This window comes from Takifugu flavidus, chromosome 9 (genome assembly GCF_003711565.1).
Source record: "Takifugu flavidus isolate HTHZ2018 chromosome 9, ASM371156v2, whole genome shotgun sequence".
NCBI classification, from domain to species: Eukaryota; Metazoa; Chordata; class Actinopteri; order Tetraodontiformes; family Tetraodontidae; genus Takifugu; species Takifugu flavidus.
The window spans coordinates 7368655-7383917 of NC_079528.1; the positions used below are offsets into that span (position 1 = coordinate 7368655).

The window sequence follows — 15263 nt, forward strand, 5'->3', positions numbered from 1 at the left end:
ATCGGGTAAGCAAAGAGTAAAGTAGCTTCAGTATCCTATATCTGTCTCAGACTTTGACATAAAGGGAATCTGCACAGCTTTCGTCTTTGTCAAACACTCCGCTTTGTCCGTCACCGCCTCTCTGCCAATCTCTCTCTCTTATTATCCCTCTCAGTCCCCCTGCCCTCCCTCACTCTTGAGCTCCCTCAGTCTCTCTTTCTTGCTCTGAGAGATAGATGTGATTGATTTCCATGGTGCAGGGTGATATTGCTGGTTCTAATTTTAGCCACACTCACTGGGGGACCCTGCAACAGGTAAATTCTATGCTGAAGCAAAGGGTCCACCTGCACCTTTTCAGAGAGGACTTGAACTTCCATACACATTACAATAGACAAATGGAATCATCTATCTAAAGAAGCGATAAACAGAAGATTGGTACATTTTTAAAGTTCAAATTTTATCTTGCCTTTAAAATCTCACCTCAAAAATGTGCTTTAACCTTTTATTTTACTTTAAAATGGTCATTAAATGGCCACGCAGTCGAGCTTGTCCAGACTACGTGAGGCTTTTACCATGAAGCATTGTGTTTCTTGGTAGCTGCAAATTTAAATATTCATGTGAAAAACTGTCCCACCGTGAGGAACAAAACATTATTCTGTCCAAGGAAAGTGGGTCATCTTAATCACCTGACTCTGTAACCAGGCCGGCAATCTAACAGGTACATGTGGGTCAGAGTCCATCTCAGCTCCTGTGCGGGTTGTGACCACAGCCTTCCCTCGACTGTCACTCATGATTAATCTACTAATGTCCACATGCAAATTCTCCAAATAGGCCCCCTCGGTGTGACTGTACAACTAATGGTGTCAGCGGAGTCTGTTTTGCCGCGTCATGCATATGCATGAGCTGGTGTATTTAGCAGCCAAGTTGCTTTTGATTGCTGTGTGGAGAACGAGTGGGCCGAGATGAATGGTGGTAAAAAGCTGGGGCGCATTAGCGGCTGACCACCTGCCTTTCATACCAAGCGGAAACAACAGATGGGCCCGGCTGCAACGTTACTGCAATATAAAGTGAGGGTACGGATGAATGCTTCATTAAGAAGAATGAAGCTATAGCATATTCAGTAAAAACACAGTGTAATATCCAGTAAAAAGAACAACGTGTTTTTATGAACTTTTCTAGATCATTATTGACTCTCATTTGGTAGGGATGGTCTGCATTACCAAATTGGAATAGTGGAGTTGGGGTTTTCGCTATGGTGGAACATTGATTGTAAGTCTTGGCCCATTTTGTTTTCTGTGGTAAAAATTCAGCCATTTACCTGATCTGTTCATCGGTGTGTGTGTGTGTGTGTGTGTGTGTGGTGTGTGTGTGTGTGTGTGTGTGTGTGTGAGTATTACTGGGACACATCTGGTTTTGCTGTGTAGGGTTAGGATTGTTAGGATTAGAGGATTGTGCCAATTGGGGGGAAGAAAAAGTTTTTTTTTCGATTAGAAATGGGAAATAGCTTCTGTCAAGACCACTCAACAAGGGGGAATAGCACTTTCTAGAATTGGGTCTCAATTTGGAATAAAAATACGAGTAATGAAAAGTGGCACTTTGGTAACAATGGTCATGTACTAGAGAAGAATGTCCTGGATTCAAAGGCATTTGGATTTTGTATTTCTTTGTGGCCGTTGGCCTTGATGTGTTAAAGATGTTTAAAGCTGTCAGAGTCTGTAGCTCCACACAAAGCAGATTTCCACCAGCCTCTGATAATTCTGATTTACAAAATAAAAATCAAAGCTTGCTCAGCTGCACCTTATGGCCCTGCTGCAGAGGAAGCCTGTTCCTGCTCTAATTAAGCTCCCTAAATGTTTAATAAGTACAAACAATGTGCACAATGACATTTGGGGTTTCAAACCGAGTTGGAGAGGGAAATTCAACTCTCTCTGTGGGTTACCTTTACCTTGTGGGGGGAAAAATCCTTTGTAGAGGACTCAGGCATTCCATTTGTAACCATTTTAATGGCCAAATGCCTTCTGGTCAAGAGGTGGTCGCTGGATTGACTAATTCTACAGGATTAGTCCTCTGTGGCGGTGATCCGCCCAGCCCAACAAATTTGACCTTATGGTGCACAATCAGTGGATACACTACTATACTTTCACTCTATAGGAGACGGGGTGCTCAGGCAGGGGATTAGTGAGAATCAAGCATTAAAGCATGCCACCATTTTCAGATTGTTTGACTTGACTTTGAAAGATTCATTTAACAAAACTCGGATCACAGAGGGAGGTGGTGGCGGGGGTGGGGTGGGGGGGTGCGACTGCAAATGCTTAGCGACAAGAAAGGGGATACTGGGTGCATTGAAGCCAACGGATAACCAAGCTCAGCAAACTCATTACATCTGCAGATGTGTCCTCTATGCATGCTTACGTTATCGAGGCCGAGGATCCAAAGAAGCACCTGGGGGATAAATTCCAAAAAGTGGCGGACATGCAAGAGGATTAAGATACATCTGAGAGATTATATTGAAAAGTCATTTCTAAAGCTACAATGCAGCTTATTAATAACACAGTGATGATTCCTTTTAGCTCTGATTTGTTTACCTTTATGAGAGAGATCATTTGCCTTTGTGTTTTGTTTTAGCTTTTTTTTTTTTCATAAATCCTGGGTAGTGGGCGTACAATCCAGAGAACAAAACAGCATTGATCTTGACATCCCCACCTGGTGCAATAACGCCTGGTGGCGTTCACTTCTGCACAAAGAAACGTTGCTTAGGGAAATCACAGCGTGCACAGGAAAGAAATGTTTAAATATAACTAAACCAATCAAGCAATCAATAAGAAGTGCAAGCTCAGGAGTGCTGTTGAACAATTAATACACAGAACATCGCTGAGGGTGGCGGCACGGGCTCAAAAGGGCACAGCAGCAGAATCTCAAAGACTGTTTTTTTGAGAGAAACCAAAGAAGGATGTGACACAGCACAATTAAAGACATGAGAAGGTCAGAAATGATTGGAATAACAATGTCTAAGTGGCTCACCACGGACGCAGAAGTGCCAACATGTGTGAAGGTCTTAATTGGCTCTGGAGTTCACACATTTAAGAATAAAATAATATTTCATCAATAAAACCGAAACAATTTCTCTGCACATAAAAGCTCTACCTTCGTTCAGAAAGATGGAAAGCCTCATGAACAAAAATTGTGTCTGAAAGTTACACGCTCGAGGTGAAAGAGAGGATTTGTGAACAGCAGCCATCATTTGAAGGGTCAATAACTGCAAGTAAAGAGAATTTAAAGTGAATAGAGAAATGCTTTATGACTGACTTTTGTACCTTTTTTTTTTTAAATGACTGGGTCATACACCCTGGTATCATACCATACCAGGAAACAAAACCCATGGTAGCCAATAATAACATGTAGTTTGAACATAAGTAGAAAGACCAATCACTGTTGAGAATAAAAGCCACGGGGAGATCAGGAACATCCATAAAAGTTGTTTGGTTATGGCTCTTTACAAAGCTAATATTGCTCACTCAGATTTGAGCTTTTTAAATATCCTTAAAAGTCCATTTGATTTAACACCAATTCATCCACACCTCCGTATCTGCTTGACCTTTGTTATTCCCCTCACTTCTCATGAACCACAGGGGCAGTTAACATTATTGGCTTTACGACACAACTGTTAAGGATCACAGGGCTTGGGCACAGCCCCCAATCCTGAGGTTTGTGTCCTCTCGCCATTTCTGAATGTTCACTCTATTAAAGGGCTGCATTGACTGAAATGTGCATAACAAGTCTGTCATCGCTGTGGCTTTGTAAGCATCAGTCGAGTCAATTGAATGTGAAGTGGCTTGCTGGGTGACGAAACCCCCGACGGAGACTTTGAAGAGGAGGGATTTGGTCTGGGTGGACAGGTGCCTCCAGAGCCAAGACAGGAGCTTTTGAAATCTCCTCATCTGGAAACATCGGCTGCTTTTTAAGACAACACACGCCAAATAAGGGATTTTATCTACGTCAATACCATGATGGTTATTTTTCTAATCATAGTAAGCACTCCAGAACAGTTAAATGAAAAATGACTGATTAATATGATGCGACCAGTTAAGAAAGTAAAACCCATAAAAATTTGTGAAAAGATGAATAATAATAATAACTATAACTAAACATGTAAAGTTACACACTAAATTATACCTTAAGGCATTCATTAAGATTTTATGTACTACATAACTGTAATACATTATTCAGTATTGGTTGTCAATTGTTATATTGTGAGTAAGTGATTGATTTTTAGTAATTTGTACCTTTAATCCACATTTTGACTAAAATTTGCAGCAATATGGTCTAAATCATCCACGCTACAGTCATGTGATTCAGTAGTTTAGAGCAAAACATAAATTTGTGTTGCCATTATTCTTAAATTACATGGCTTTTTTTTAACACCCTTTGGTTTTAAAAATAGACTTTTTTAAAGGCCAAATCAACAACGTTTGTTCGTGGCAAAACCAGATTAGATAGATTAAGATAAGCATCAAGGGATCCCGGTATTGGTCAAGGACACTTCAGCATGTGGCGTACGTTGCCCGGGATCGAACCATTGACCTTTGTATCACTGGAACGACCACCGTAGTGTAAAGGATTATGTAGGATTACTGGTTGGGCATGTTCCGATTTATTATCCAAGAAAACTGAATGTAACAAGACTTAATTCAATTTTTCTATGGAAGGATAAAAAAGGCATCTTTTATGGCTTTAAAACTCGCCTCTGGCTGCCTGATTTTGGCCGACATGTCTTTTTTCCATGAAAACTGACAAGTTAGTGAAAAGAAATGTAGGCAAGAAATCACGCCAGAGAAATTCCAGTGACCTCCAGCTCTGACACGGATCAGCAGCAGTGGATATTATCTCCCTCCTGCATGCACAGACATACACAAACAGCGTGTAAACAGTTCTGTCCCCATGGGACACAACAACACTCACAGATGCGTAAACAAATCACATGACTCATGGGTGTATTAATGATGCCGTTGACGCTAATGAGGAAGGGGACACGCTCATGAAGGCAGCTAACGCTGCTAATTATAGAGATATCACACCGATACAATACATTGTGTTGCTGAGTGAGCCATTGATTCAGCCTGGACCCAATGTGCCTTTACTTGCATCTGGAGTACTGCCAACCAGGGGTGGGCGATGGATTTCCGCGCCCGTTTAAATGCACACACACGTTTGTATCACTGATACCATGATTCAAGAAACTGGAGCTGTTAATGGTGCAATTTAGAAAATACAATGAGATTTTGAAGATGGCTGCAGAAGAAGAACTGATATTATTAAATCCGGTGCAGTTATATCAGGATGTAATCATCTGTAGCTGTGTTTGTCACCATGCTAGCACAGTTACCGCAAGTCACAAATTGTGAGGGACAACACATGCTCTCCACTCTCAACATTGCTGGACCTATTTAGCTGAACAACTTTTATACAGAACAATTAAAGATACGTACAAGTGTAAATGTGAAATATATAAATTGTGTTTACTTGCTTGGGCACCAGTTAAATGTAACCCCTCCCCCCACCCGCAGACGAAAATTGCTGATAAATCAAAAACTAACCTGGTGCAGGAGAAAGAAGAATAATGTCTCATTAATCTTTTCAAAAGGCACGTGGATAAATAAATGAATTTAAAAACAGATGCAAGAGCAACAAAAAAAACCACAAAAGAATCCATGCAAAAACATTTTCATTTCCATCCTGCTGGCAGCCTTAAACATTATTCCCCATTCCAAACATGATTACAATTCTGGGAGCTGGTTTCCTTTCTATATCTAAATATTAATAGCCTCCATTACACCAAAATTACTTTCATCTCCGAGTCAGATGAAAGAATTAGATATTAATCAAGGCATTAAATATGACGTTCTATTCCTGCAGATGAGAAGGGATGGCAGGCAGTCAATTAGTACCATGCTCTGTTAGCACTCACACTGTGTAGGCAGATAAAGTCTTTGTTATCACAGAGCTACAAAAGCATAAACAGAACGATTAGGAGACATTTGGGAATGAAAAAGATTACCGACAGTGTTGTGTTGAAGGCTGAAGCATCAATAAAACATCAACATTTGAAAGATAATATGCAAAGGCTGAGCTAATACTAAATGACTTTTGTTCCCAACCATTCTCAATCTTTGCTAAAAAAAACCAATGTAAAGTAAATTAATATTATCATCTATAAAGTGACTTTGCCATGTCCAACAATCAAGCAAAGCAAATAAGGACTGCGGGCAAGAGAAATTGCCTCAATACATTAAAAAAGAGAGGAGTAAACTTCAGAAAATCAAAAGAACTTTTGCTTGAGTAGAATATTTTATTCCTCTGTCCATGTCTCTGAGTAGGAGATGTGTTTTTTGTTAAGAGAGTGAAATGGAAAAAGAAGAACAGCTGATAAATTATTTTACTTACCAGTGTGAAGGAATCTTTGCAAGGTGGGCATCAAATTGAATGATTGTACTCCACAAACACTATCTTGAAACATTTTCCCCTTGTTTGACATCTTGTTCTTGTTGGTTGCTTCTAATTGTTTCTTTGTCAGTATCTTCAAATCTAAATGGAAGCTATACTATCTATATGGCTGCAAATACCAATATGTCTTGCCATCTGTCTCAACACAGACGTGGCATTGCAGAGAGGCCCAGCTACTGCTAACTGGTTAGCATGCCTTCTTCAGGATAAAATAGTTATTTTAGACAGTGACCTATATAGGTAACTTCTTCCTTTTACTTTAATACACTCAAGGTTAATCAGGATTCTTATTTTTTTTAAATCTAAAATGAATCCATCTTAATTTTGTCTCTTTGGAGCCTTTTATACTATTACTATGCTTACATGTAGCAGCCACCATGTGTCTGCTGCACCTGTTTTCCAGGGTGTCCACACCCAGTCCTCCAGGACCGTATTACACCCGGGTTTTCTGTCCTCCCACCAGAAAACTGTGTTTACTTGGTAGGACAGAAAACATGGCTGGATTACTGCCCTTGAGGATTGGGTTTAAACCCCTGATGAATCACAAATTTACCTCCTTTACACCTGAGCCAAATCAAGAAAATCTAAGGAAACAGCAAGAAAGTCTTGAGGCCCCACAGCAAGCCATCGGGTATTTATATCAAACCAGAGTTGACCGTTTCCTTCTGTCTGGCTCAGTGACTTGGTTTTGTTTTTTGGTTTAATGCCCATGATGCCTGCTGGTTTACCAAGAGATTTCTTATCAGCCAGGGCAGAGGAAACCAAAATTTGGCATGAGGTTGAAATAACTGATGAAAATTATTTTATTTATTTTAGAGTTAGTAAATAGTTTATTTCCTGTTTGTGTTCATTTAGATTTTTTCTGTCTCATTGTGTGGTTGCTGGCACTTTATCACTATTGGCCGTTCAGATTTTCTTCCTTTCTCCTCTCCAATCACTTTTAGGCCTGAATAGTTTACATTTGAGTTTACATTTCTCCTTAGAACCTCTGCCCGTCCTCATGAACTTCTTAACCTCACTCAACTGCCAACGTCCTGGACTGGAGGAATCTAAATGGCATCAACTATGCCAGTGTAACTACCAGCCAGCGCATCCCTCGGCATTGTGGCTCATTCTGGGCTCATGGGCACCAGGATAGGCTCCATTGTTCCATTTATAAATGTCTGCTATTGGGTTGACAAAACTATAGAATTGGTTGTTTAGTGCCGAAGATTTTGTCACAAATATACTAAATGCTGGTTTATTTTGGAAGTTTGTTCATCAACATTAAGCATAGAGAAAGATGGCCATCTGCCTACATCTCAGTCCACCATGTGATTGACAGGGCCAATTCTGGAACCTACCATGGAGGAGACCGTGGAGAAGTGTGGGAGTACGCCCACCAACATGGCGTCCCCGATGAGACCTGCTACCGGGCGCTGCGGAGTAAGAACCAGTCTCCCCAGTCACCGCCTGACTCAATGAAAGTTTCATGAATTTAACATTAATAGGACAAACAATTACCAAAGCATAGAAACCGGAAACAAGGCTTTTAATGCACAACTTTTAGGAAATGCAACATTTTAAAGATCTACACTTTGGGGAAAGTTGAGGACTTTGGACGCACCAGTGGAAGGAAGGACAGCAGAAATCTAATCCAGTGGCCCAATCAGGTTTTGCGTAAAACAACTAAATAAAACACACCCTTTACTGCTGATTTATTTTCCTCAGTCGTGGAGTCATAACCACAGAGAACCTTGATGACTGCACTGGCGGTCTCTCCTCTGAATACTTGGAGTCCCCTGAAATCAATCAGTGTTGCTGCCCGGGGAGTCGCCAACGGAACGGAATACTGGATTGTGTGGAAACTCCTGGGGAGAGCCATGGGTGACCATATGCATTTAAAACTCTAGCTTGCAGCATTTGATCTCTAACAGTCTCTCTCCCTCCCCCTCGTAGGGCGAGAGAGGACGCTCCAGGTTGTGATGAGTGCATACAAAGGAGAAAGTGGAAGCAAGAACAGTCTTGCATTAGAGAAGGATTGCGTGTATGGGGCCGTGACTGTTCCCTCAGCATACACTTCGTGGCCAGGCATTGGTTGCTTTTTGGTGCATTATTGCCTTCATGAGTGAATGTCAATAAACGATTCTAAATATTTGGGTCAGTTTATGATGTCATCAGTGATCACCCATCTCACATTGAGCTTTGATGGTTTTGCTTTGTTCTGTTGCCACACTCCAGCAGCCATATGAAAACAGTGGGCTGATTATCAACTGGGAACTAGAACGAAGAGGAACTAGAGGTAATGTTTGAATGCAGAAGAGGTGTTAGCTTGGCTTGGACCCACAAATGCATCGCTGATGAATGTTGTGGCTGTTTCTGTCAGAAAGGGAGTCAAGTTGGACTTCTGAATCTGGGCAACATCACTGCCATCGACAGGTTTTTGTAACCAGTTTGGCAAACCGTAAGCTTCCCCGAGTATGAGATAAAGAAAGGAGGGTCAGCACCACTGAAACCTTTAGTATTTATTTCAATATTCCAGAGAATGAATAAGATTGGGTTTCCCTGTTTTCCTATTTTGGTAGACTAATATGTCTTTAAACTTAACGTCACAGTATGATTGAACTACGTCCGCTGAACTTGCATGAGGATCGTTTGTGCCACATCACCGAACTTGATTAGCAGAACAACCTCTCTCACTGACTGACATGCTTTATTAGTTTCAATTTTGCCACGCCTCGGTTTAATCACCCGTTATCTGTGCTGGCACTGACAACAGCACAATGCAGCCCTCTGAGTTTATGCACCGTTGCAAAAGAACCCATTTTCTGGTTTTCAGCAGGAGAACAGGGAAATTAAGAACTGCAACAATAATAAAAATGCATGAACACAAGCATACTTATTATTCTGCTGGTAGGGAACATAATACCCCCAATAATTGCAGTTTCCATTCATCATCTCTGGGGGGAAAAGGGATAACCAAACCTTCTGCAGGGCTGTTAACTTCAAGCCTCCAACCAGGACACACCTTAAGCCTCTAAAGCTGCCGCGTGTCCGAGGCCCATTGTGAAAACAAACATTGAGCATAATTTGGTCGTTCAGTATTATGCCATCATACCCCCCGACCCCCTCACCCCTCAAGCAATCTTTCATGTGAAATCAAATTTGTGCTCTGATTAAATTTCCTGCATGTTTTCTAATTTGCATAATCGCAAACAGAGCTCTAATGCCTGTGAATGGAAACACATGGTATTCTGTGAGGCTGAAAAATGTCAGCAGTCCTCACAGTGTGAAAAAAATAAATGAAAAATGCAGCTTGCAAATGTGAAAGAACCATTTCTTGCAAGGTGAGTCTGCATTTATCTTCATTACAGCAATCAATGTAGCAAAATGGATTTTCCCCCCCCCTATTCCTTCAAAACCCTCATGTATTTGTTTCATTCTTCAATATGTCACTGTAAACATGCAGGCCGAGGGGATGGGTCTGAAAAGAAGTGTGATAGGGACATTTTGGGTGGTGCTCTAGTCTGAATTATCAGTTAATTCATGGCTGAGGAGAATGCCCACTTTTAAAATACCCTTGAGCAGAGTATTGTAATGAGCTTCCTCTGGCAGCAGTACACAAAGACGTCCTCTGTGCGTGCATAATCCCCCTCAATGCATGTGCCTGTCTAAGGCTGCTGCTCAAACTTGCCTCATGAAATCAGCAACAGTGAACAAAGAAACAGAATCACAGATCAAGGATTTAGCCGGGAAAAGTGTTCTGTGATTCTGCACAAGGAACCATATCTGATGTCTGTGGTTCAAAACCCAACTGATGGATTTCAATTATTACTGTTCAGAGTGAAAAAGAACAGGAGTGGCTTTTATTAATCATTCCTCTATAACATCAATCATTAATTACTGCTTCAGCTAGGAATCCAGCAGACTCTAAACCCTGATTCTCATTCAGTTGAGCTTAAGTCGCTACAGAGGATTACGTTTGCGTCTCGCTTCACAAGATAGCACCAGACACTCATTACCAAATGCACAACTCAGCGAAAATAAAAAGGCACATCTTAGCTTATTTGCATTATGCTCTGGAAGGCAGTGAAATGATTTAGATGCGGACTTCATATTGCTAATGAGCCTGTACATGGAGTATTATTTCATCATTAGCTTCCTCAACCAGCCACCACTTTTCCTGATGATCTGTGTTTTTTTCTTCCTCTCCCTATTCATACCGTACAACAATCACTTGGTCAGAGGGATTCCAAAATCGATTTACAGCCACGGCTGCCCTGCTGATGTTATGCATCGCTCCCCTTCTAATCTTGCTTTCTTGTCTAATGGCTTCCATGGCTGCTGCAGAATTAGCTTTGTTTAATGGATGAGTATTAATCCCTCTTAGTCACAACAAAATTAAGAAGTAATGTGACCATGAATATTTCAGTTACACTGCAGCAATGTAAGAATCTGTTCCCACAACCTGCCCCGGCCTGCGAGGAAAGAATTGGCGATTACATACATTATTAATGCCTCATCATAAAATTCAGATTTGCACCAGCCAAACGGTGCAAGGGAGTGAAGAAAATCCAATAAGTAGTCGATAGTGCTTCAAACTACCTTGCTGAACACATGGAACAGTGAGAAATGACTTCTGAAACGTAAGAATTCGCTGAAGTGCATCTTTGTTGGGCTGTTATCACCCTGTCTACATCCTTAGTTGATCCCTTAAAAATAGATATTCATTCCAAGCCGGTGAGTTCCCGTAAGATCCCCCTGGAAGTTTTAATTAGAACACCAGTCACTCGCGTTATTGTTGTTTCAAGGGGAATGCTTCCACATTCCTGAGCTGCCCACTCCATCGTAGGATCAGAGTTCAAAAAGGAGTTCAGTGTTTGGAGCTGCTGCTCCGGATCCCCTCTGGATTTCACCTTGAAACATCAGAAGCTGAAACTCTGTGTTATAATCAAGCACATTCAAATCAAACCCACAGGCTCATGATAAACCGTAGATGTGTGTTGTGCCTGTCAGATAAGGTCATGTTTGTGTTGTATGAAGGCAGACTTCCATGGAACACTAGTTTCATAGTATTGGTTGATGATTCAGGAAGCTGCTGGTTTCACACCACAAACAATCTACCAGAACATTATTATTATCCCAGATATACTAACGCTGCAAATGTTCCAAGTGTTTAGGGAAGCACATTGTTCTATAACTTGGAATATTGATGAGTTCCCCTCCAGAATCATTAGTCTTGTTTATGCAGCTTTGCAGTGGTTGAGCAGAGTTCAGGTGATGATGTAGGTCCACAGTGTCCAGGGTGCTTGAGTACATCTCGTGCTCTCTATCTCTACATCTGTGATATACGGCTGGGTGAAGACAATGGCAAACTTTTAACTTTCCTACTAGAAGTCAGCACTATAGGTTTTGGTTGGCACTCGGCATGGGGGTTTTGCTGGTCTGAATGGATGTGAGCTGGGTTTGCACTCTGCTGCCCCCTGTTGAAAGACAGCACCCCTGTGTTTACATTCCGCATCGCTGGATCAGTGCGTTGTTTTGACTGCGTTTTATGACAATGAAGAGTTCATCTAACGAAAGAGATGCAATACACGGTCTCTTGACTCGTTAAAAATACGATTTCGAACTCTGCTTCTATTCAAAATAAAGAAAAACGATATCTCATAGCTATTCGGTTTTAACATTACCGCAATACTGGAATGTTTGTTCCTTGAAAAGAAGAAAAAGGGGCGTCCAGGTAGATAGAAGGATGTATTCACACACTGTACTTTATATCTTAAACCGTCCCTTCCCCTCGTAATAGGGCAGAAAGGGTGCCAGGGGTGCTCTGATGCCGATTAAAGTCATGAACCAGAGGCGCTATTCCTGCGTACGTCTCTCCGCGTACTTGCTTAATATCATCACCAACTTTTGTATATATATAACAAAAATGCCCGAGCCTTGAGATAATGGTTGATATGGATCGAGCACATGCCCGTGAGACAAGAAGTCGGTTTAAATGTGTCTTTGATGAAAAGAGCCCTGCTTTCAACCTTGATCAGAAATTTGGTTTTGAGGAGAGAGCGCCCCGCCCTCCTGCTCCTTAAAACCAGAAAACCAGACGCTGGACGCGCAAACATAAGAGGAACACTGGAGACCCACACCGTCGTGCATGAACCAGTCTTGGAGAAGAACTCTGGCTACAAAAAAATTACGGATTACGGTGGTTGTTTCGCCTTTTGATCGAGCAAACGACCAGAAGTGGCCATGGATTTTCTCAATCACAACTATTTGAACGCGCGCAGCCCATATGACTATACTTTTAATTTCTGGAACGACTATCTCGGGCTGACAACGTTGGTCACGAAGAATAACAAGCTCAACATGCCTCAGAACCCCAACTCGATCACCGAGTCACTGAAGGCGACTCTGGGTTTGGACGATTCCCCGACGTGTCCGTGCGTAATCGCGGGCAGCGTTGGGGAGAGCGGGCACATGGACTGCTGCTGCCCGTCCGGGAGCCCGCCGCCGGCCTCCATCCTGGACTTGAAGGAGCGTTTCTCGATCCTCAGCCCGTTCCAGAACCAACTCGACGTCCAACCTGAACGAGAGGTGAGCTTCGGTGGGAGCTTCGCGGGCTTCGACCTGTTCGGCATGGAGAGGAAGATACGCAAACCTGCTTCCAGAAGCAAACAAGAGCCCAAAATCTGCGTCTTCTGCCGAAATAACGGAGCGCCCGAAGAGGTGTACGGCTCTCACGTCCTGAAGACCCCGGACGGCAGGGTTGTGTGCCCAATTCTCAGAGCTTATACATGTCCCCTTTGCAGTGCCAACGGGGACAATGCCCATACAATAAAATACTGTCCACTGTCAAAAGACCAACCATCCCAGCGACCATTAAAGGGAGGGAGGGCTGTGGGTGGTAAGAGGATGAAAATATTCTAAAAAAGATATGACTATAAAGTAAATTGATTTGCACTGAACAATTTCCAGATGACTGTTTTAATTTCGGCTCTAGCCTTTATCCCAATTTCATAAACATATTGATTTAATCGTTTTTTTCCTTTATTTGGCTAAGATCTCTTATATTTTTATAGTTGTTTTATCCACATAGAATAATTTTATGCTTTATACATGGGATTTATTTTTCTTGCTAGTTTGTAGTCATTTGAGTGTGTGCATATAAATGTGTATCAATAATCACAAAGTGAATACATTTAAAGAGAAGTATTTTGATCACGTAGGGGCAGACATTGGCAAAAAGAGGGGGATGAATGTCATATTTTTATTAAGTATTTTTGTATGCTGAGCTCAGCTCGTCATGATTTTTCTTTTCTCTCGTCTTAGAAAACCAAAGTTATGTTTGCCATTAAAAGAAGCTGAAGAATGTGTCATTAACTCGTAGACTAGTGTGCATCAGACTCCAGGAGGAAGTCCTTTGCTCTCGCCTGCCTGCGCAAATAACTATTTTCCAACTTGCTCTAATACATGATCTTCAATCTGAGAGAAAAGACAGAAACAACACGACAATGTGGCCTCTGCTTTGAGCACACATTCTCTGGGGAGTGTTAAAATCAATCGTAATCTTGTGGGATGAGATGAGAATATAATTTGACTTAACATTTGCTCAGAAATGAGAGCTACCAAGCCTGCATTTTTGTATGTTTACATTCCCAGATAAGTGGGCAACACACTGGATTTCTTTTCTCCGTCAGGTTTCCTTTCCTCTCTACGGTGTTTGATTCTTTTTTTATTATTTTATTTTTTGTGCTTTTGGTTTGCCCTCTTCCAGGAAGTCTCTCGGGCAGGAGCGACTCCGTCACCTTTCCCTGACAAAGAGCAAACGAATGTCAGCAAACGCGATCCCGTCATTTCAGTTCTGAAGAATCCAAAACAAAGATGCAAAAATGTTGTGAATGTAAGATTGAAAGTGTCACTTTCAGGACTGCACATTTCTGACAGTTTTGTTTACCAAAGGAATCCGATTACATTGAAGAGAGCAATGAGATTTGCTGTAGTGTGTACAAAGTGATGTTTATTCAGTATTTTAACATTACAAGTGACTTCAGAGGGCGCTACCTCAACCGGATTTTGTACTTACATGTAAAATGTCAACAGCAGTTTATTGATATAGTGCTGCCATTTATAATAAGGGTTTTTGATAGTATTTTTGATCTTTGTATAACATAATTGTATTTTCCTTTTGTTGCATTTAACATTATGGAAGTGAATTTCCAAAAAGCTATAAGCATTGCTCACCAGAAGGTGAATGTCTGTAAATAATGATTCTACCCATTCTTTTGAAAGTTTAGCTGTTCGATGTTACATTCTTGAGAGAGTGAAAGAGAGTGTTGAAGAAGGTGGACAAAACTTGCCACTTTTAACAGAGGGTTTGTTGTTTTTTGAGGGGGGGATTAAATGAATAATTGAAAAAGAAACACTGTTAAACTTTGTTATTTATATTTTACCACAATTTCCTGTATGCTGCTGTGCAGAATAACATATGAATCCACTAGAGAAATAAAAACTTATCAAATATTTGATTCCATGTGGTTGTACTTTTTCTTTGGAATGAGAAACCTCGTGAAGGAGCAAAGTTCAGTGATTTGCAGATGGGCTGATTAAATCAGGCGGGTTTTACTTACAGGACATTCTTAACACAAACTGGCTGCACATGTGACGGCCTTACAGGCTGACAGCAACACACTCAGTCTGGAAGCATTTGGTTTAATTCATGCTGCTCTTGTAGCGAAAGGTTTTCCTCAGAGGGGACACAGTGCCGTGGCTGTTGTGGTTGCTAAAGGGGGGCCTGCCCACACAAG

At 41.5% G+C, this 15263-nt stretch overlaps 1 protein-coding gene and 1 long non-coding RNA gene across 2 annotated transcripts; both read left to right on the forward strand.

Moving 5' to 3' along the window:
* The first annotated feature begins 6758 nt into the window (after positions 1–6758).
* Positions 6759–8614, forward strand: LOC130531525 (uncharacterized). The gene is made up of 2 exons (XR_008952128.1): positions 6759–8346; positions 8419–8614. It is a non-coding gene; the product is annotated as an uncharacterized LOC130531525 (long non-coding RNA).
* A 3942-nt stretch (positions 8615–12556) lies between these two features.
* Positions 12557–14984, forward strand: nanos1 (nanos homolog 1). Its single transcript, XM_057043563.1, has one exon. The coding sequence runs from the start codon at positions 12709–12711 to the stop codon at positions 13384–13386; it is 678 nt and encodes a 225-aa protein (XP_056899543.1). The 5' UTR covers positions 12557–12708; the 3' UTR covers positions 13387–14984.
* Positions 14985–15263: the final 279 nt, after the last annotated feature.